Genomic DNA, 21,358 nt, shown 5'->3' on the forward strand with positions numbered 1-21,358 from the left:
CCCATCATCGACTTGCAAGCACGCTAGCTGCAGACTTGATTGCTGGGACACGACCTGCAGACATCAACAACTCGCTACTCTCAACAATCTCGCACAAACAATCCAAGACACACTATCCAATAATCATCGAGGCTTGAATCATCAAGTCGAAACATGTCCAACTCGCAGGAGTCTGCCTGGTCCAGCCAGGAAGGTCTCTTCTCAGGGGAAAGCCAGTCACATATCCCCCCTTTTCGCTGTGGACACCTCCGAGCCCAAGCTCCAGAAGGTCTAGACAATGTCCTGCCAGTCATCGACCCTCGAAACTCTTTCCGCTTCAACAAGAGACCGACAACCGATTACGTGCTGGTTGCCCTCGACTTTGAACACCTCTGCAAGACAAAGATTGGCCGCTACGCCGACGGAACTCGATACCGCTACAACCCCCTCACTGAAGCCGGTGTTGCATATCTCGACATGCGAAACGTCCTGTACAAGAAGGGACGCTGGACTATGCCCGGTGATCGTGGACATTCTTGGTTCAAGCTCATGACGCCTCTTCACTACATCATCGAGGAGTACAAAAGCCACTGGGGCCATCTCTGCAAGTCTGACTGGCTTCACGTCGAGCCGTACATGTTTGCCTTTGGCAAGTCCAAGATTGTCAAGGAGAGTGAGCTCGGGTACAGACTCTACCGACTGTTCATGGGACTTCGAAAGATGAACCGTCGAAGGGATGAGATTCGGCACAATCAACTTCGCGAGATCATTTTTCTCACTTTTGACTCGAGTCCTGTCGAAACTACCCTTAGTAGACTGGGGCTGGGATGGCTTACGGAGCCAAACATCAAGATTTGGGATGTTCAAAGGGATATGCAGCTTGAGCTGCGCTTCAACTGGCCCAAGATGCGATTCGAGTACGTCATGGAGAGTCTCGGTCTCCGGTTCGAAGACAATCGATTCGGAAACCTGTCCCACTGCGCGGGAAACGCGGCCGTTTTCACGATTCAGATCTTTCTTGCTCTTTTCTACAAGGATGAGGAGCAGAGCGTTGCGTTTGCGGCGCGTGAGCCCATGTCTTGGCTGCGGTTCACTTGGGTTGGTCATGCTCTTGACCAGACCAACATTGCTCCTGGGGATACGCCGCGACGTCGTGAGGAAAGCCAGATGAATCGACATGATGTGCCTCAGAGGAGAGATGAGAATGCGTTTCACTGAAAGATTTTGCCGACGAGCTGGAACATCGTTTTGGGGTTCGGTACGGCACGGGAACTTGGTCAGCCTGTCTTCAGACAGAGAGGAAGCAATAAACGTGGTTTGGTGGAGGCCTTTGTTACTTGTCATGGGGAAGGGGGACTTCTTTGGAACATGTTTTGCTGAAGGCATGAGGGTGTTGATTGTGCTCACCTTGTTAACTAACGTTAGGAACTGCATTGTCAAGCATTGGCTGTATTATCGCCGCATTTTCTCTGATAGAGCATTTTAATAAAAAGTTTGGTATTCACACAGGCCTTCATTTATTGTTTTCGGTGAAGTTCTTGCGTCCTCATTGCGTCAAAGGGCTCGTAGACCTGCATGGCAGAAGCAAGCAACAAACACGATGCTGCCCTTTCGATCTGGGAGCAGTTCCAACAAAGCTCTTAATGGCATCAAGATCTGTATTAAGCAGGATACAATACTTGATAAGCACAGTGATAGTAGAGGTAGTTCTGGCTAAAGTCCGTACCACCGCTTACTCTCGCAACAGACGTCTACGGTTAGGAACCTTGTGCACTGGTTGCTGAACCAGTCCCAGCCTCGAGATAGTGCCAGTAAGCGTCTCTACCGCTTTGAACCCGACGATGAAGTGATCAGGCAGAGCAAGTTCCTCGCGCTCATCTCCCTCGGCCTCACCAAGTTGAACGTTTCCACCATCCGGAAATAGAAACTTGAGACCGATGATCCTCGGGTAGTCGGCTGGGTTCTTCTCAGTTGTGATCACGATCCCTTTAAGCCAGCAATCGGTGGGTATGGCGACTCTGTTCTTCTTGACGGACCTGGAGGCTAGCCAGGGCACGTATTCAACTGCGATGCTCTTTAGCTCGCCCAGCGAGGTCCAGCTCACTTCAATGCTGGGTCGAGTGGTGGGCAATTCGTCGAAATTGCGGAGAAGAAGAGTTTGCTCGTGGATTGAGTGCTCCAACTCAACACAAGTCAGTGGTGCCATGGGCGTTGATATGGCGTCCACAAGGGATGCAGGCTGTTTTGGTTGTCCTTGGTCCTCGTCTTCCTTGTAATCAAGATAAACATCAGCGACCCATTCGATAATGTCCCACATGCGATATCGATTTGCGAGTGCCAGATGCTTTTCAGGACCATGTGTGAGAACCGCCCTCCAGATCCTCTTGTACAGGGTTTCCCAGTCGATGTGCTCGGCAAGGCCCTCATCTATCCGAGGAAAGTCGTACAGCCAGGGCAAATCCTGTTGGAATCTCAACTTCCAGAAGGTGTCTCTTAGTTCGAGGCGAGCTACGGCCCTTGAGGCTATTCTCCATGGCCAGGCATGCGGCATGACCATGTAGCTCATAATGTGTAGCAGGATTTCGGGCTGAAGCTTCTCAAAAGGGTCGTTTCCGGGTTTGGTAGACTCGCGGATGACTGGAGGTCTGTCCTGGTTTTCTGGAATGGGTTTGATTAGGGACTGATACCAGGCTTGGAGCTCAGGACTCGAGCACGGGGAGAAAACAATATGCTCGACTCCTCGGTCGGAAAGCCAATACTGGTCATGATACTCTTCAACCCCTCCATAGGATATGTCCAGAGGTCCACCAGGTGGAGAGGAATACCTGTCGAACAGCCGGTAGAGGATTCTCGGGTCGATGGGCTTAGGGGCCAGGACTCTACGGAGCTGCTCGAAACATGCGTCGTGCATGGGGTACCCGAGTGCCAAGTCACCACCATCATCGTAGCTTGGGTGATGGTTAGATGGGCATATTTGTGAGGAGTGCGTGGCGTACTCACGCTGATATCATGCCTCCTCCCTCTTCGGTGTCGAACTCGAAGGCTCCATGGTCCCAGTAGGTGGCTGGGATGAGGTGAAAGCTGTGAAGCGCATTAGTAGGAGCATCTAGGGAGGTGGAGTGTCTTGCTCTTCATTTTCCGAGTCTTCATCTTCTGGGCTCCATGGGCCTACCAGAGTGCATTCTCCCAACCACAGGGTGTCCTCAAGGGTGATGACAGAGTGATCGTAGCAGTCCTCCTCTCCATCATCTTCGTCTTGCCACCACAGCTCTCGTGTTACAGCACCGCAGAGTGCACACCAAGTATCCCGCCCACCCATGATGATGCTGCGGGCGACATTGGATAATTCCCAGCTCGACAGTGGTCGATATATATACTTGGCTGATGGCGCTGAATGATGTTCAGAGATTTAGAGCTGCCGACCTATCAGAGACTCGATAGGAAGCCATTGTCGCCTAAGCTAGGCATCGTGCTGACATTGAGGACTTTGGTCAGGCAGCCCTATGCAAGTGGGCTGTCTTTGTTGGCGATAATTGGATCCTCAGTGAGAGTGAAACAAATTGTTTATTGACTGATGCAGGCTATCGTACTCGAATAGAAGCTGGGATAGGACTTGGCATTGATCTTGTTTATGCTTCAATACGGCTTATACGAACGTCAGGTGAGCTCGCCAGCGAAAGCCGATCTATTCCCACTGCTTCATCGCCATTGGTGTTTATTCGAGGAGGCATCCGAGTGAGGCGGTGATGGACTAGCCCGAAGCAATTCTCGCACCATGTAACCATCCCAGCAGCCCTGTCAGCTCGAGCCGTGACATCCTTGGTCACCTCCAACAAGGCAGTGCAATTCAGAGATCACGCATGAAAGGGCCAAGAACCAATTAATTTAAAAAACAAAATGTGATCGGCAGAGTGTAGGGTAGTTGGTGATGGGGTCAAACAAAAAACGTCCAAGCTTACGTGTTTGACGTGGCGTATCTCTTGGCCGCTTTTCACCGATAACATGAGCTCATCAATGATTCAAATTAGACGCAACGTCTCTCGGATGAGTCGGATAATTCATCAACGGGCCGGTCGAATCGTTTAAACTCTTTTTTCACAGGCATTGACCTTTTGTTGGCTTCCCTCAACTTCAATCAAATCCTTCACAAGCAACCCATCTCATGACAACACCTCGGCTTTGCAATGGACGCTCATGATGCCGTCGTCAAGGGTGTTGCTGAACGGGTCAAGTACTTTCACAAGAGGCAGGAGCCTTTTCGATTATACCATGGATCGACAAACAGCACGCGCCAGTCGAATCGCCGCGTCGACAATACTGTTGACACGAGCAGTCTCAACCATGTCCTTGAGGTGAGGACGGATTCCAAGACGGTCCTCGTCGAGCCCAACGTTCCAATGGACGCTCTCGTCGACGCGACTCTGAAGCATGGGCTGGTACCGCTTGTGGTCATGGAGTTTCCGGGAATCACCGTCGGAGGAGGATTTTCTGGTACCTCTGGAGAGAGCAGCTCGTTTCGCTACGGCGCGTTTGACGCCACTGTCAATTCGATCGAAATGGTCCTTGCCGACGGGACAATCACTCACGCGTCAAAAACGGAGAGACAGGATCTCTTCTGGGGCGCCGCATCGGCCTTTGGAACCCTTGGCGTTGTGACGCTGCTCGAGGTGCAGCTCAAGGAGGCCAAGAAGTACGTCGAGCTCAAGTACCGACTTGCGAGGGGCCCTGCGGAGACGGTCAAGATCATCAGGGAGGAGTGCAAAAAGCTCGAGAATGACTATGTCGATGGCATTGTTTACTCAAAGGACACGACTGTGGTGTGTGTTGGGCGGCTTGTTGATGACCTCCCCGTGAGCGCAAAGCCAATGCGTTTTTTCCGCCGGAAAGATCCGTGGTTCTATCTTCATGTCGAGACGGTCCGAGATGGCCTTCGACTTGGAATGGTTACGGTTGTTGCAGATTATATCCCGATAAAGGATTATCTCTTCCGGTACGATCGTGGAGGCTTCTGGGTGGCCAAGTATGCCTTCAAGTACTTTCTCACCCCTTTCAACCGCCTCACCCGCTATGTCCTGGATTCGCTACTACGAGCTCGAGTCATGTACTCTGCCGGGCACAAGAGCAACCTCTTTGACTATTACATGGTTCAAGACGTTGGCGTACCGTATCGAAGCGTCCAAGAGTTCCAAACCTGGCTCGACAAAGAATTCGGCATCTATCCCCTCTGGCTCTGTCCCCTACACGTCAAGCGCGACGACCCGGACTCGGGCCACGGCCTACACTCGGATTTCTCCAAACCCGGAGCACCGGACTTGCTCAACTATGGAATCTGGGGCCCACTGCAAGGGAATCGGCGGGATGCGATCCGGCATAACCGAGCGCTGGAGCAAAAAGTGCAGGAATGCGGTGGCAAGAAGTGGCTATACGCTCACGCCTACTACACCGAGGACGAATTCTGGACGCACTATGACCGAGCTTCATATGAAGCGCTGAGGGCAAAGTACGGGGCGACGTACCTACCAACGGTGTACGACAAGGTCAAGGTGGACATCGAGGGACCACACAAGGTGATGCAGTCTACAGTGAGAACGAATTGGCCGTTTCAAGGGCTGAGAGGTGTGTACAAGGCCTTGACTGGAGGAGATTATCTGTTGCAGAAGAAGAGCGGAGACGCGGACGCTGGGACGAAGCAAGATTGAGTAGACCTCAAGGCGTTGGAAGATATCTAGACTTGTCCATAATTAATTCATATTTATTTGTATATTATTTCTTTAGGAACCCGGCCCGGTAAGCAATTTCGGTCCATGGGCCAGCCGTAACAACGAATGAATTTGTAAATGTTTTGGTCTAATGCGGACTCATTCAGCTCTGAACCCGCCCATCCCACCACCGCCCTTTCTGCCACTGAGCTCCGTCAACGACTCAACCTCCTTGTCCTTGTACTTCGCGGCAAGGGACGGTCGTCCTGACGGCTGGGGGATGGAACCGATCTCTGTCGAGTTGGCGGCCCTCATGTCTCCCTCAAAGGTCCTCTCGACCTTGGGTTTTGCGGGGGATAGAAGGTAGAGACCTCCGAGAACAACACCGGCAGCTCCCGCGATAGGGACCCTAAAATGTCAATATTTGTCAATGGAGCTCAGAGACAGATTCTTTACCAATTGCGCTTCAAGGCCTCAGGGCCGCCCGGGTTTGGCGGTGGGGCTTGCTGGCCTCCCGGACCGCCGAGGGATCCCTCGGGGTGGATTGTTCCTGCGAAGCGGAACTGAGCAGGCCGGAGGAGTGGGGCCGCGAAAGGTCGGAGACCGGGTCGAAGCATTCTCACCAAAGTCATGATTGAAGAATTTCTGAATTTAATTGAACATTCAAGTAAATAAAGAGTTAAAGAAAGCTTCTGGAGCTACAAGGGGAGCTTTCGGTATTTAAGAGAGTGGAGCTCTGGAACCTGATGACTTCTCAGATGATGATGGCATGACGTGTGGTGACCTATGATGGAACGGGAGCGGGTGATGTTGCCCCTTCCCCCGCGTTTGACGACGAATGGTTTGAGATCAAGGTTGAGCCTCACTGGCTGTCTATTGGACGCAGGTAAGGGATCCTCGGCTGCGGGAGCTTGTTTTGGTGGGTGTAGCTGGGGGCGTTGTAGCTCGTGACTTATGCGCTACAACATAAGTTCGGCTCGGGTTTCCTTGGGGGTTTGGCGGTAAGGGATGAATGTGGTGATATTTATTTCTTCATCTTGGTTTGTTTGATGGCTGTTTCGAGACATGTGCGGCGACAGGTCTCTGGGAGGCTTCAAGCATGTGATGGTTGTCGAGGGTCCCTTGGTTGTGTTACGGCTGTATTATTTCCATTGAGTTGCTCCGAGGCCCCCGCCCCCTGGCCTTGTGTAGCCTTTTGACAAAGGTTCATGTTGGTAAACAGCTATAAAAAGATCAACAGAATAAAGTTGAATGTGGCATCATGACATGTTCTTGGCAACATGTGAGTTGCCAAATTTTGAAGTAAACTGAGTTAGTTCTCTCTGATGAGGGTAGAAGTGTGAAGCAAAAATGTGCTTTCCATCGTAAGGAAGGAAGCTATATCTCAGCCGTGTTGCCCTGAATTTGATAGAGGCCTTGGACATTAATTCACTGTAAAGTGCCTGGTCCCGTCGAGCCGAAGCAGGACTCGGCGTATTGTGGGGACATCGGTCGAGAGTGGGCCGGCGATTCCCGGCGCGGACCTACGATTGCAGACGGTCTTTACGGCGATGAGGAAGGGGGCCTGTGGATATGGTTGCCGAAGGGACTGCTTGGAATCGAGAGGGCGAAGAAAAATATTATGAAGGTCAAATTGGCTGAATACTGCGGTTGGCTGGCCTATGAACAATTGACGTGGCCTGTGATCTGCACCGTACCATTCGTTCGGAGACGCGCGATCGCGGAGAGCGGCGGTTAGATGGGCAGTATGATCTGGCATGTAGAAGAGTCATCAGGAGTAAAGAAAAAAAAAAAATAGCCAGATGTCCAAGAGTTTAGAATGGCCGAGCCTCAAGCCAGGCCATCTGCTGATTTTCCGGCGAATTTTGGCGACAGTGGGTGGATCGGTGGACGCCGGGTCCGATCATCAGATGGTTTTTTTTGGCCACGACAAGATTGGGATTGTTGGTTATGCCATCACCGTCAGTCGAGCCCGGGCGCAATCGGAAGGGAAAGAAGTAAGATGATGGGAATGTTGAAAGATGCAAGCAACCGTTGATTTACATGTATTTTATTATTTGTATCTGGGGGGTGTAACTGAAGTTGGGTACTCTTCACTCTGTGTAGCGAGGTACATGCTGCTGAAGTACCTAGAGACACCCGACACTCAGGTTACATATTACACCAGGGATGGTTACCATGATCTAAGATTCATCTGATCTTGTAGATTTAATCAAGATGCAAGATCAAGACGACCGAATTGACCAATAAATCCGTCTCCTTCCCTGAACATGTGGTGTTTTATCCCAGCAACAAGCTTCCCCGGTATTGCCCGAAAGGGTTCATGGCCAGGGCTCGAGCATCACAGTGGCACCACCGAGCCTCAGAGTCGAACTATCGACACGCGACCAAGATTCATGACCGTACCATGGGTAAAAAGCTTCTTTTGCAACGGTATATAATGACTGGTTCCTCTCGTCTTGGGTCTCCTGGTTCATCATCATCATCATCACTCAATCACAAGCATCCATTTGAGATCTTGACAACTACCACAATCCTTGTCTTCGACTGCCGGTCACTTACACCACTTACACCAATCACAACAACACTCAAGACCTTCAAAATGGTTGCTGCTCCCATGATCAAGCCTTCTGCTGGCCCTAAGTGAGTTACACCACTTACTTCATAATCTTCCATGTCTAACAGCATCCAGGGCCCTCCCTCTTCTCCTCGTCGTCGGAAGTGTCTCGGTCGTTGGCACCTACGTCTCCTCCCAGCTCAGGACACAATCCCGCACTTTCGACCGGTACTTTAGCCAGTACAACAGCACCCAGAGCGAGGCGTCCCGGGCAAAGACCTTTGACGGTTCTGTTCCTGATCCTCGTACGAGCATCTTTAACATTCTCGGCTGGTGATTTTGTGGAGTTTCTTGGATAAACGGGTGGTGTTTTGGAAGGGCAATCAATATGCATAGCGTTGGGTTTACAAGGGAGAGGCGCGGGTTAGAACAGCCTCGATGAATTGAGTAATTTTAAACTGTTAAACGGAACCGGGGATTTGGAATGAATGTGACACCCGAGGTGATTAACATTTATAACCATAAAAGAGAGTTGCTGCCATGTCTCAGGGCTGGAAGCGAGCTTCGGTACTGTACTGCACCCCTGATCAGGGCGGGAGGGTACTTCGGCTGCACATTAAACAACCAAGGAAAATAACCAAGGTAGAATTGCGAATCTGAATAGCCATCATAGTTGGCCATATCCGGATAGAGAGTGCCTTTTCTCGACCTGTCAACCTGGAAGCCACACTCTATTCATAGCATAGGATTGCACAGCCCACAGCATCACCAGCACGTTTTGAGTCTGGCGCGTGAACGGCCGACGCCAATGCGCTGCTGACATTGGAGGCGGAGCCTTGTAAAGTCGAATTATTCTGACGACTTTGGGAGCAAATACTTGATGTATCAATCTGGTTATTTGACGTATATTCTTATCCTATTCCTTGACGCGAGGGTACAAAAGACGAAAAGGACTGTATTCAGTCAAGAACGGCAAGTAAATACTTGGAAGAGCCTCTTTCGGCTCTGCTTTGCCAACTAACAGGTAGCCAAACTGGTGCAAACAGCCTCTCCCGTGGCTGGCTGAATGACCTCTGCCACCTGGTTCAGCTGCTCCGATTTCATGATAAATCAGACAATGAATAACAACTTCCAATGTTGACAATGTCTGAGCTTGCGTGATTCTGTCCTGCGAGATTATGTGGAAATAATGCCAAGAGCGCCTTTTGGCACCAGCAATCAATAGCTTGGAACTCAATGCAAAGAAAAATATCAACAAACATGGCACGTCAAACACGACAACAGCTGCGCATGTGCCGTATTGCCTGTCAGAGTCTGACACGCTCGGAAAAGAGTTGCCTTGGTCGGCTATTTCCGTAATATTCGGGGGGGGTTTGTCGGTGGTTTGTCAGGATCCAAAGATAGAGACGGGCCGTACTCTTGGATTACTGTAGAAAGAGTGGTCTTATTCATCCTGCAAGACATTTGATAGGAATGCTTGTTTACCTTGAGACGTGCTGTGCCAGGGATGGAGCCCGCTGATGGTGGCTTGTGAAGTATCCTTGCAGACGGTCCGACCAACGGACACGGCACGAACTCAGAGGTTGGGAACTCACTTGCCCAAAGCTAAGCCCTGCTGGAAGGCTCCGGTTGCCTGCAGGCGGCAGAGATGCATGTAACCGACAGCAGGGCCTTGTTTTTAACATAGCCACTCTCTGCATGCCACTGACAGTTGATTTGATCAGGCTGCAGTTGCAGGAGACACATCCCTGTTTTTCGCATCCTCAACCCTTGCTAAGGATGCTAAAATTGAGTTACAGGGGGTTACATTTCACGGTCTTGAGCCTCTTTGCTGTTGCGAGGCCCCCATATTTCACTGGGGGGGAGAGTAAGCACTATCATGGTTGCCGCTTACGATTTCCCGGCATCCCTGGCAAAATCCCTTCTTCACGGTCTCGAAAAGTCAACTTGTCTTTTTTGCTGTTTGCAGAGACAACAAGAGGGGAGAACTGAGAAAAACAGAGGCAGCTGAGCCGTTGGGCACTACCGGAGCCTAGTCCTCAAGCGAGGACAGTTTAACTGTTGGGCCAAAGCTCAGCCCCGACAGCTTGGCTTGCGCTAACGGGCTTGGCAGAGGATTCAGCCTCAGCCTTACACCATTCCTCCCTCGGATCTTGTCCAATAGAGGTTTAGAATAGCTCGCTAAACCAAGCCTCCAGAGAGCCCCCGGCTGTCCTGCATGCCGAGGGGAACGGGTATTGGACGCCACAGCTGAATGGTCTGGGGGTCTGGGCTGTCTCATGAGGGCTTGCATGGGAAGGATGGATGCAAGGATGCCTTGGAGGGTTGCAGGCGGGAAAAATAGTCTGTAAAGTTGGGCCGGTCTCTCAATAAAGGGACTGGCCTCCCGTTCTTTGGGGTTGTCGTCTTGTGTGGTGTTTGCATCGGATTGTTTACGTCAAGATGCATCAACCGCCGTATCCCGAGAATACCTGGTCGCAGCCCAGTCCTCGTGAGTACGAGCCGGTTGCACAGAATGAACAGAGGGATCTTCCCTCGCCGCTCGAGACGCCTCTCGACAATGACAACCTACACCAGCCACATCCAGTACAGCACGCCTGGTCACCGACAGCTCCTCGAGAGTACAATGCCGTACCTCAGAACGCATGGCCCATCGAAGAAGATCGAAGTGACTCGCCGCCACCATTGAAGTCGGAGGGTCCCAGCTCGGAGCTGCCCAAGTCCGACTATCGACCTATTGCCCTGAGATGGCAGTTTATCGGCCTCATCATCGTCGCCATCGTGGCTATCCTGGGTGCCATGGGCTACGCGCTCCACGAACTCAAGAATTCGGACTCGACGTACAAGCTCGAGTCGCGATCGTTTGGCTTGCAGGGAAGCCTTGGGCTTATTAAGCGGACGGTATTGAGGTTTGAGACACGAGATGTTGAGCTTCTCAAGAGGGAGCTTGGTATTGTGGAGAGACAGGACACTGCGAGCGAGCCAGCTGTTGCGTCGGTTGAGACTGAGCCAACACAGGCTGCGAATGAGCCCGCGGCGGGGCCAAGTCAGGAGCCGGCAGATGCTGTGACTGAGGTTGAGGTCAAGCCATCTCCTACTCAGCCGACAGTGGAGGCGCCTACCGAAGAGGCACCTACCGAGGACAAGACGGAGCCTTCACCTACACAGGACGATAGCAAATCTTCCCCGTCCCCGACGGAAGATGACAGCAACGACTCTTCGCCTAGTCCTACAGAGGAGAAGAACGAGTCTTCTCCATCCCCGACTGAGGATGATGAGAGTGATTCATCAGCAACACCGACAGACGATGATATCATTTCTTCGCCGACTCCCACCGACAACAAGGCCAAGAATAAGCCATCTATCACGACCACAGACGACAGAGACAAGACCTCGCCGTCACCAACAGAAACTGACGACGACGATGACAGCAAGACGTCGCCCACTGCCACTGAAACAGACGACGACGAGCCTACGCTGGTTACTGCCGTCGTCGAAGCGAAATACACCTCAACAATCGTCTCGTCCTCGGCAGTGACAGCCTTCTCCACCGACGCCGTCGTCACCAAAGTAGAGGAAGTAGCCTCGACAATGGTGTACACGGTCGCAGGCTTCACCAGCACATACGCGCTCCAACCGGAAGAAGACGAGCCGCAGGGATTCGCCCCCAAGTACACCACTGAGATCCAGCCTGCGAAGGAGACGACGCGGGTCACGTACATGCCGAGCACCTATGTCACGACGTTGGCTACCACGCAGACTAGCTTCGGTCCTCCCGTTACGTACGTCGAGACTGGTACTACGAGGCTCACGTCTGTGTTTTATGTCGATGATGATGGTAAGCCTATTGAGAAGGCTGTTACCCAGGTCAAGACTAGTGAACGCCCTGCTACTGTCATGACAATTACCGAGACACCCCCAGTAGAGACGATTCTACAGACGCAGGCGGATGGACAGGTTGTTACTATCCTGTCTACGCCGCTGCCGACTACGAGGGTTACGAGCGTTGGTCCTACCCGAGTTGTCGTCACTGATGTTTCGACGCCTACTGGAGACTTCAAGATCGTCATGGAGGTTACGACGTATTCGCTTACGAGTGCGGGATACTTTATCGGAGCGTTCCTCCCTCCCATCATCGCCGTGTTGCTTGCCATGACGCTTCGTGCGATTCACCAAGCTGCCACGCAGTTTCAGCCTTTTGCAGCTCTCTCACGACCTGAGGGTGCTCTCGGCAGGGACGCCCTAACGCTTCGCTTCGATGGTATCGACAGTATCACCATCCCCTTCAAGCTGCTCGCAAACAGTCAGCCTCTACCGTTCATCACGGCACTCGCAGCTTGGGGATCGAGCCTGTTTGCTCCGCTGGCTAGTGAAGCCATCGGTCTCAAGATCCATGGTCGCTGTCGTAAAGGAGCCATTGGCGGCTGTGCCGTGGAACTCGGTATATCGGAAACATCAGCATACGGCCTGCTCGCTCTACTGATCGCAATCGGAGCCCTTCTTGTTGCCACCATTATCGTCATTAGTCGTCGCTGGAGCACAGGTGTAGCAGCGAACCCATTGTGTTCGGCCAACGCAGCCGCTCTCATGGCGAGGAACCCAGACCTTCGCGCTCTACCACTCCACGACTACCGAGCTCTCAAGGATGCTGTGGTTGACAAGAGGTTCAAGATGGGAACGTTCCGAAACTACGAAGGCAGAGACGAGTACGGTGTCGTCCTCCACCACGGCCATAACCACGGCGCAGAAGCCTACGGCACCACGCCCTTTGACGAGGGCGGACCGCGTGCACAGTCTCATCGGGCTCCTCAGACGTTTGCGGCCCTGACCTTTTGGTACCGGTTCCTGTTTGGACTGTTTCTGCTCTGCCTGCTCGGCTTTATCTGTTACTACCACTTCACCGACACGTTTGGTCACCTGCCCAAGGGGCTCAAGAACGCCATGGAGAGTTCTCAGTTTGGTGTCCGCTTCATTTGCTCTGCCATCGGTGTTGCCATCATCTGGCTATGGGACATGCTCTTTACCAGTAAGTCACCCCCTCCTGTATAACCTTGATCATCGCTGACTCTTGCAGGTGTTGCGGCAATCACGCCTTTCCGAAGAATGGCAGACAAGAGTCAATCTCCCACACGGTCCGTCCTTATGACGCCGCCGACAAACGCCTTCTCGGGTCTCTTCGTTGCGCTCCGAGTGGGCGATCTTCTTCTCTTCCTCACGGCCGTTGCGTCCCTCATGGCTCAGTTCCTCCCGATTCTGTTCGCCAACGTGCCGTATAACCTCACCCAGACGCGGCTAGCCCACCAAGTGTGCTCGCGACTCAGCGCTGGACTTTTGGTATTTATGGTAATCGGTCTATTTGGAAGTTTGTTTGTCAAATGGCCTGATCTTCCTGTTGACCCACGCAGTCTCGTCGGCGCCATGTATTACGTTGCCGAAGCACCGTGGGTCGCGGGAGTAGAGGGTGTCGCAGGTATGAATGCCAAGGACCGCAAGAACAAGATTCAAGGTCTTGGGGGACGCTGGAGTTATGGATATGTGCAGACGGGGCATGGAAGACGGCTTGCTATTGAGCATGAGATGGGGTATAGGTGAATGAGACATGATTTCATGAGATGGGTTTGGGATTTGCATATTCTGGGGCGCTTGGATAATATTAACGGCATTTACATTGGATACTGGGTAAACAAGATCAATTAGATTAAGGGGTGTCTCTTCGAATGTGGATGAGTCTATCATGTCTTGAGTTCTCAATGACATGTTCCTTCACTTCAATCTTGGACTATCCCTTGCAAGCGCCTGTCTAGATTAAGCTCGTCTATGGCTGAGGGAATAATTAAGGATAAGGTATATCCCCTAAAGAGGCTGAACTAGGTATGTTATTCTTGTATTCCCAGTGCAGGTCGCATTTCGTCTCACTCTGCAAGTCATCTCTGACATGGGTACTCATTGCATGCCACCAAGCGTCCCCAATGTTGTCCGAGGTCCCTTGACTATGCTCTTGGTTTAACTTGCACTCAAAATACTGATCAAGCGCTATTTGAAGGTCCCTGGACCAGACTATTCATCCCTGAACTTATTAACTGATTCCGTCTGCGCAGACCAAAGCTCAGACAGTCTCGCATGATCATGATTACTAGTGCTGAGAAGACCGAAAGTGGGGCATCACCAACTTGACTCCTTCATCCACGTCAACCAAAACACGACCAAAACAGTGTCTCACCATGAAGACTTTGGGCCTCCTCGGAGGCATGAGCTGGGAGTCTACCACCACCTATTACCAAGAGATCAACCGTCGCGTACGAGAGGTTCAGGGCGGCCTCCACTCAGCGAGATGCATCGTTTTCTCGTTCGACTTTGCCGAGGTTGAGGAACTTCAGCACGCTGGGAAATGGGATGAGGCTGGCGCTTTACTCGATGATGCAGCCTCTAAACTGAAACTCGCCGGCGCCGATGCTATCGTGCTCTGCACAAACACCATGCACTTTGTGTCCCACGGCATCGAAAAGGCATCGCAGCTGCCTCTCATCCACATCGTTGATCCCACCGCCGACCGTATTCTCAAGGCGGGCTTCAAGTCTGTCGGACTTCTCGGAACGCGATTCACCATGGAAAAGGACTTTTACAAGTCTCGCCTAGAAGAAAAGTTTGGATTGAGCGTTATTGTGCCTAACGAAGCGGGCAAAGAGACGGTGCATTCCATCATCTACAGTGAGCTCTGTAGTGGTATTATTAACAGCGACTCGCGGGAAAAGTACCATGAGATTATTAGAGATCTGAAAAAGGCTGGCGCAGAGTGTCTTATTCTTGGATGTACCGAGATCGGACTGTTGGTGGACGAGGCTGGAAGCGAGCTGCCAGTGTTTGATACAGCCCAGATTCATGCAATTGCAGCTGCAGACTGGGCCATGGGGGTTTGAATGGTGAATATTAGATAGAATAGAGTAGATATTAGAGGCGCTAGAACAACAAGTAGCTATACAGGCCTGTCGGCTAGAATTGGTGCGCGAGGTGAAGTGAACAATACAGTGTTCTTGATATGTACTTTTGCTGATTCCTAAGCAGAGAGAAGTCGAGAGGTTGGCGGCTATAACTCATCTGAATCTATCATGACTTTGGTATAGCGAAATGCCGGCTGGGATCGTCGGGGATGGGGATGATGCTTGAGGTGAGATGTGTTCGGGCTATCGGAGCACGAATGTCGATGATCCAAAACCAGATAGTCTCTTGGTACGAGATAACCATCTTAGAAGCGTTATTTAGCCAATGGGTTAAGAGTAGCATACCTATGTGCCATCTTCCTTCCAGTAAACTTGGGACTGGTCTTTGTCTGTAGCTTCCCGAGCACAATAAGCGAAGAAGGGAATACCAAGAGACAAAAGAAAGACGTGGAAGCATCGTCTTCTGCGGTAAATGCTTGCGATCAAACCAGATCTGTTGTGGAGATATACTCTTCCATGAGATTGTAGCTCATAGACAAATTTCTAGATAGACAAGGAGCCAAAGGCAAATCAAGACTTGCCCCTGTTCAAGTATCATCAATATACCATCTCGGATTATGGGTAACTGCTAAACTGAAAGATCCATAGGTTGCCATATCTGACCAAATCCAAGGAACTGCCACGAAGAATTCAAATTATGGCCAAGAGGCTTGGATTGATATTATGCCCCTACAATAAACATCAAAAAGTTAGTTCTATAGGGACTCAGTTCTTGGTGCCCTCGACGCTGTTGTTCTCGATTTGTAGGCTGGCCTTGGGACTTCCAGGGGCATCATTGGAGGATCTTTCAAGATCGATTCGAGTATGCTTTGCGTTGAAGACTAAGAGCACAGGTTAGCAAGAGTTATTTAATCACGGTGTTAAACTTACTGAGCTCCATCTCCTCCAGAGATCGGCCCTTGGTCTCCTTGATGATGAACCAGGCGTAGACGACGAGGGCAAAGTTGAAGATGCAAAACATCAGGAATGTCTTCCAGCCGAGGTTCTCAACGGCATGGGGCGTGATTTGGCTGAAAGCAAAGTTCCAAAGCCACTGCGTTGCTGTTCCGACGGCGATTCCTCCTTCTCGGATGCGTGTGGGGAAGATTTCGGACATGTAGAGCTGGGATATGTTAGTTAGGGATTTGATAAAAGAATGGTCTACTCACCCAAGGAACTGGACCCCAAGAGATGTTGTACGTCACTATCAATCCAGTTAGCCTCCAATTAGTCTTTGAATAATCAAGTCAAAACTCACTGGCTTCGAGGTAAATCATGGTCAACGAGGCAACAGAAGCAGATGTCATGCCGCCTCCTGCAACCGGAGGATGGGTAGCAGTGATGACCGCAACGATCAACATGTAAACACCCATCATAAAGGCGCCGAGGATAAGAGAGCCCCTGCGGCCGATGCGCTCAACGAGGAAGAGCAGGAAGAACAAGCAAGCCACGACCTTGACGAGGCCGAAGAAACCGCTGAAGAGGAAGGCGTTTGAACCAGCTCCGACGGCGTTGAAGATTTGAGGAGAGACTGGACCTGTTAGAATGTTGTAGTCGTTCGGATATTCGATTCGACTTACAGTAGGCGAGGGATGTGTTTCCGGTAAGTTGGACACCTGAGAACTGATATTAGCTGAGGTCATTGAAAACTAGACTTGATACATACCAATCTGGAGAGTGATGACGATAAACATGCGCCAGCGGTTGGCAGGAAGAAGGAATTCCTTCCATGTAAGACCCTCAGTGATGCGCTCCTCCTCAGCAATACCAGCTAGAATCTCGTCCATCCTGTACAAAGCCCGTTAGATGGTGCAAAAACCAAATCCACGGCCACTTACTCTGACTGAATTTCAGGGGTCAATTCACCACCACGAACCCACACCAACGACTCCAAAGCCTCCTCGTGTCTCCCAACCTTGGCCAACCAACGGCAACTCTCCTTTGTAAGCAACATACCCATGCCGAGGATTCCACCAGGTACAAGCTGCAGTCCAACAGGAACTCTCCATTGCGCTGTCGTCGAAGGCATGTGCTCGGCAACAGCGTAGTCGATCCAGTAGCTCGTAAAGACGCCGAGGGTGAAGAAGAACTGGAACATGCTACCCAGCTGGCCGCGGATCGCCTTGGGTGCCATCTCGGCGCTGAACATGGGGATGATGACGGTCGCGATGCCCACGCCGAGGCCCGAGATGACGCGTCCGGCGTACCACGTCGCGACCGAATTGTTTGGGTAGAAGAGCTGAAGGATCGCGCCAATGTTGAACACGCACGAGGCTAGAACAATGGACCATCGTCGACCGTATCGTGCGGTAAAGGGCCAGACAAAGAAGCAGGCGAAAAAGGCTGTGCTGTGTTAGCGTAGGGGGCAAGTTGGGGAATATCAAGATGTTCACCTCCGGCTTGCAAGAGACTGGCCGAGTTGGAACTGACCGTCGACTTGCTCTCGGGCGTCATACCCATGTCTCGTTGGAAACTCTCAAGCGACAAGACACCCCCGACGATACCAGTGTCATAGGCAAAGAGGAAAGATCCTACGCAGCACAAGGCCACGAGGTACGAGGCACGAAAAGTGCCGAGACGCGACATTGCAGCAGATTTGCCAATGCTCGAAGTAGTTTGAAGCTGGATGTGGATTTTAGAATGTGACGTCCATTTGATGCTTTATAAGATATCGTTTTTCGTAGGGATGGGCCATAGGGACCCGACAGGGTGGTGTGAGTAAGGGATCAAAGGTCGGAGCTCGGTCAGGGAGAATTCCTGTTAGAGGGTCCATCGACGTTACTAGCGGAAACTTGCTAGGAGAAGCATCGATCCGTGGAGTTTGGCTAGACCGCAACTAGCATGAGTCGTCCAGGTGCCCAATGGAGTCCCGATATATTCCTGGTAGTGTCTATAGTGCATGCCGCCTTTTTGTTATTGCAGCTTAACTATCCTGGTATTTTACCATTCTTTACTTCACAACTGCAGCCGACCTGCACCTACTCAAAAACCAAGCCCGCTAAGGGGCTTCGGGGAGTTGCTGGCAATAGCCCGGAGGGTTCGGGGACTTGGCCGTCGGAAAAGCGGGTCGCCCGAGGGATCTCGGTCGGTCCCGGAGCTGATAGGGCACGGAGATGCATGATTTGCGGAGACCCCGCACGCCATCGCAGGCCCTGGTGTCGTCAGCGGAAGAGAGCAGGGCTAACGGGGAGTAGCATCCAGATTCATTGGACGAAGTTGTCGAGAGTATGGCGTGCTTGGAGTTTTTGGGTAGAATGGTGTTTTTTTGTGCCCTTTTGACGGTAATGATGAGAGAGATGCAATTTTTACCTCCTTCAACATTGTTCTTGAGAAGGAAGAAAAGGAGAGTAAAAGAGTCTGTATAGCCTGGCCTGCGTTTAACACACTGTTACATGAGTCGCTGGCCCGCGTGACAGCCGTAGCGGCAGACACTACCCCAGATTGAGGTATCCTCTCACCAAACGGGAACAGGGTTCTTTCTCTTCTGCTTCATCCTCCCAGCTTGGCTCGCATATATCCGAACAGGTACTTGACCCTCAAAATCCCCTGCCCGAATGCCGACCGGATCCTTCAGCTTTCCCCGGATCGTTCAAAACCTCGTCAAACCTCCGAGGCCCGAACTTGTTGACAAACATCTTCCTTATCTTATGGGGTCGCCATGAAAGCTGCCTGCGTCCAATGCCGGGTCCGCAAGGTGAGTTACACACCCACCACCCCCCGGGTCTCGGCCGGTGCTGACTCCCCGGAGGTCCGATGCGATGGAACCGTGCCACGGTGCCGCACCTGCGAGCGCCTGAGTTTCCAGTGCTCCTTTGAGCAGGATGGGTCTCACGGGCAGTATGCGCCTCGGCTGCCGCCAAAGTGTCGCGGTACCAGGGCTTGCCTCGAGTGTCGGGCCATGAAGGTCCGGTGCTCGGGGGATACTCCTAGATGTTCAAACTGTCAGAGGAGGAACAAGCAGTGCACTTATTCAAACTCCAAGCCTGGTCCTTCGAGGGGTCCGGTGGAGGGTGCGTCGTCTTCGAGGGATGAGGCGGGTTCAAGCTCTCAGCGTGCCGTCTCGCCGGATCGTCAACAGTCTATCGCTTCGGGTTCACAACACGAAAGTCCAGGGCCTGCTGAAGATGTTCCCCCGGTAAATCCACCTACAGATTCTTCACCTTCAGATGAGTTGGTCACGGGTTTGGTCAATCAGTACTTTGACCGTCTGTATCCCCTCGCCTCGTACAGCTTCCTCCACAAGGCCACCGTCATCCAGAGATGTCGTGACAAGACCATTGACCGAGCCCTCAAGTTGGCCCTATGCGCCATCACGGCCATGTATTTCGACAAGCCCAACCAGGAGCGCGACGCCTGGGCTCAAGAAGCCGAACGACTCATGCTCGACCGTCTCGAACAGCCGTCCATCTTTCAGCTGCAAGCGTCACTTCTTCTCATTCGCTATCGTGCGGGGGTTGGACAGTTTCCTAGGGCTTTCATCATGGCTGGTCTCGCTGGTAGATGGGCAGTGGCTCTACGGCTCAACTATGAGCACTCGAGGTTAGGGCCTGTGGCACAAGAAGTGAGGAGGAGGACGTTTTGGTCGCTGTACCTGCTGGAGGATAGCTTCTGCGTTGGGTTGAAGGAGTTTGAACTCTTTGACCCCGACACGATCCATCTCCAGCTTCCATGCGAAGACGTCGACTTTCACCAAGAGCGTCATGTCAGCACGGGTTATCTACAACCAGGCAAAGGTCTTGAGCCAGAAGTGTTGGGCTCTCGGGCGGCCTTTGTTCGGCTTGCATTCATCCGTCGAGCTATCATGAGACTCAATCGACGAGTCTTTCTGAAAGAGGTCAATCTGTCGGAGCTGTTCTCGTCTATGGAGAGGTTCCAGAACGATCTCCTTCGTCTCCGTACAAAGCTGGCCCCTAGCGATCAGTACCCGCCTACAAATCCTGAAGAACTACACCGACCGCCCCAATATGCCATCATGGTAGGTCTCATAACTGCTTCCTACAGCCCTGACTAACACGTCTAGCACATGAGCTGGCATCAATGTCACTGCGATCTCTACCGAATCTTCCTCACCGGATACCCCGAGGCAACACCACACGCAGCCGTCGAGGGAATGTCTGCCCCCGAGAGGGCGCTGATGAAGGACAAGTGCCTGGCCCACGCCGAGCAGATCGTCAAGGTCTTATCCGACTTTGTGCAGCACAAGGATGAGAGGGACATGTTGGAGTTTGATGCTGCCGTCTGTGCATATCACGGTGCTCGCCTCATATTGTTTGGGACATATACTGGCAAGGATAATACTGGACTTCCTATGCAGATGGCCATCAACAAGGCACAGCTGTGTTTGGACGTTATTACACGGTACTTTGACTTTTCGGCCCAACTCAAGCCCATGGTAAGCATTCTTTGCGTCATTCTACGAATAGAAGACGCTAACTCAGCGACAGAGACAAGAACTTGAGCGAGTCATCCAACAACACAAGTCGTGGTTAGAGTCCTCGGATCATCAAGCCCTATCAACATCAGACCCAGCGCCGCGACCACCACCCAAGCTATCCAGAGATGCCTACATTCGACAACGCCTCGCCATCCATAGTCTCCTCCGACAATCCGACTTTGTCGACGACAGCCGCGACGCAGCCCCCGAACCTCCCTCGGAACCAGCTCTGAGCTTCACAGCATCCACAGAAGACGAGCAACCAGTCGCAGAGCCATCCACAGATTGGAATACGAGGGAGACAGGCTATCCGTTAGCAGATCCAATCACGGACCCCAATCTTCTGTTTGGTCTACCTTATGGCGGCGTCGGTCTGGATTTGAACGCATGGGCGTGTAATACGGCTGGGACTCAGGACTTGAATGGGTACTTGGCCGATTTTGATGAACAGTACATGTACTAGCGATGACGAGATTTAATGATACCAAGGCGTGATTCTACTCTACCCTCGTTACCTCTCTTTCCTCCTTTTCCGTGGTGGCCCCAAAGGCTAGAACGTCCACATACCGCACTCATCTTCTCCAGTATCCAAGAGCTACTTCATCCACTCTTTCACAGCAAGTGCCAAGACGGTTCACCAACTGTTAAACTCGTACGTTTAACAGCACCTTTGAGATAATTTCCCCAGCGGTTCCCCCCGGCGGGCCCAAAC

At 51.9% G+C, this 21,358-nt stretch overlaps 9 protein-coding genes across 9 annotated transcripts; 6 read left to right on the forward strand and 3 right to left on the reverse strand.

The window, feature by feature from the left end:
- Nucleotides 1-153: 153 nt before the first annotated feature.
- NCS54_01179000 (Hypothetical protein) lies at nt 154-1,197 on the forward strand (the record flags this gene model as incomplete). The annotated part of the gene is made up of 1 exon (XM_053157052.1): nt 154-1,197. One exon carries the CDS (start codon nt 154-156, stop codon nt 1,195-1,197), a length of 1,044 nt encoding a protein of 347 aa, XP_053013027.1.
- A 514-nt stretch (nt 1,198-1,711) lies between these two features.
- On the reverse strand, nt 1,712-3,298 carry NCS54_01179100 (Hypothetical protein; the record flags this gene model as incomplete). The annotated part of the gene is made up of 3 exons (XM_053157053.1): nt 1,712-2,927; nt 2,980-3,060; nt 3,108-3,298. The coding sequence occupies 3 exons, from the start codon at nt 3,296-3,298 to the stop codon at nt 1,712-1,714; spliced, it is 1,488 nt and encodes a 495-aa protein (XP_053013028.1).
- An 865-nt stretch (nt 3,299-4,163) lies between these two features.
- On the forward strand, nt 4,164-5,678 carry NCS54_01179200 (Hypothetical protein; the record flags this gene model as incomplete). The annotated part of the gene is made up of 1 exon (XM_053157054.1): nt 4,164-5,678. The coding sequence occupies one exon, from the start codon at nt 4,164-4,166 to the stop codon at nt 5,676-5,678; it is 1,515 nt and encodes a 504-aa protein (XP_053013029.1).
- A 159-nt stretch (nt 5,679-5,837) lies between these two features.
- On the reverse strand, nt 5,838-6,310 carry NCS54_01179300 (Hypothetical protein; the record flags this gene model as incomplete). Its single annotated transcript, XM_053157055.1, has 2 exons — nt 5,838-6,087; nt 6,135-6,310. The coding sequence occupies 2 exons, from the start codon at nt 6,308-6,310 to the stop codon at nt 5,838-5,840; spliced, it is 426 nt and encodes a 141-aa protein (XP_053013030.1).
- A 1,844-nt stretch (nt 6,311-8,154) lies between these two features.
- NCS54_01179400 (Hypothetical protein) lies at nt 8,155-8,572 on the forward strand (the record flags this gene model as incomplete). The annotated part of the gene is made up of 2 exons (XM_053157056.1): nt 8,155-8,321; nt 8,371-8,572. The coding sequence occupies exons 1-2, from the start codon at nt 8,281-8,283 to the stop codon at nt 8,570-8,572; spliced, it is 243 nt and encodes an 80-aa protein (XP_053013031.1). The 5' UTR covers nt 8,155-8,280.
- Nucleotides 8,573-10,665: 2,093 nt separating this feature from the next.
- On the forward strand, nt 10,666-13,827 carry NCS54_01179500 (Hypothetical protein; the record flags this gene model as incomplete). Its single annotated transcript, XM_053157057.1, has 2 exons — nt 10,666-13,261; nt 13,310-13,827. The coding sequence occupies exons 1-2, from the start codon at nt 10,678-10,680 to the stop codon at nt 13,825-13,827; spliced, it is 3,102 nt and encodes a 1,033-aa protein (XP_053013032.1). The 5' UTR covers nt 10,666-10,677.
- Nucleotides 13,828-14,456: 629 nt separating this feature from the next.
- On the forward strand, nt 14,457-15,152 carry NCS54_01179600 (Hypothetical protein; the record flags this gene model as incomplete). The annotated part of the gene is made up of 1 exon (XM_053157058.1): nt 14,457-15,152. One exon carries the CDS (start codon nt 14,457-14,459, stop codon nt 15,150-15,152), a length of 696 nt encoding a protein of 231 aa, XP_053013033.1.
- A 786-nt stretch (nt 15,153-15,938) lies between these two features.
- NCS54_01179700 (MFS domain-containing protein) lies at nt 15,939-17,798 on the reverse strand (the record flags this gene model as incomplete). Its single annotated transcript, XM_053157059.1, has 8 exons — nt 15,939-16,054; nt 16,104-16,335; nt 16,382-16,416; nt 16,471-16,743; nt 16,793-16,828; nt 16,879-17,000; nt 17,051-17,555; nt 17,606-17,798. The coding sequence occupies 8 exons, from the start codon at nt 17,796-17,798 to the stop codon at nt 15,939-15,941; spliced, it is 1,512 nt and encodes a 503-aa protein (XP_053013034.1).
- A 1,072-nt stretch (nt 17,799-18,870) lies between these two features.
- Nucleotides 18,871-21,109, forward strand: NCS54_01179800 (Fungal-trans domain-containing protein; the record flags this gene model as incomplete). Its single annotated transcript, XM_053157060.1, has 4 exons — nt 18,871-18,906; nt 18,961-20,187; nt 20,233-20,604; nt 20,657-21,109. The coding sequence occupies 4 exons, from the start codon at nt 18,871-18,873 to the stop codon at nt 21,107-21,109; spliced, it is 2,088 nt and encodes a 695-aa protein (XP_053013035.1).
- Between the last annotated feature and the right edge of the window lie 249 nt (nt 21,110-21,358).

Source organism: Fusarium falciforme, chromosome 9 (genome assembly GCF_026873545.1).
Source record: "Fusarium falciforme chromosome 9, complete sequence".
Classification (NCBI taxonomy): Eukaryota; Fungi; Ascomycota; class Sordariomycetes; order Hypocreales; family Nectriaceae; genus Fusarium; species Fusarium falciforme.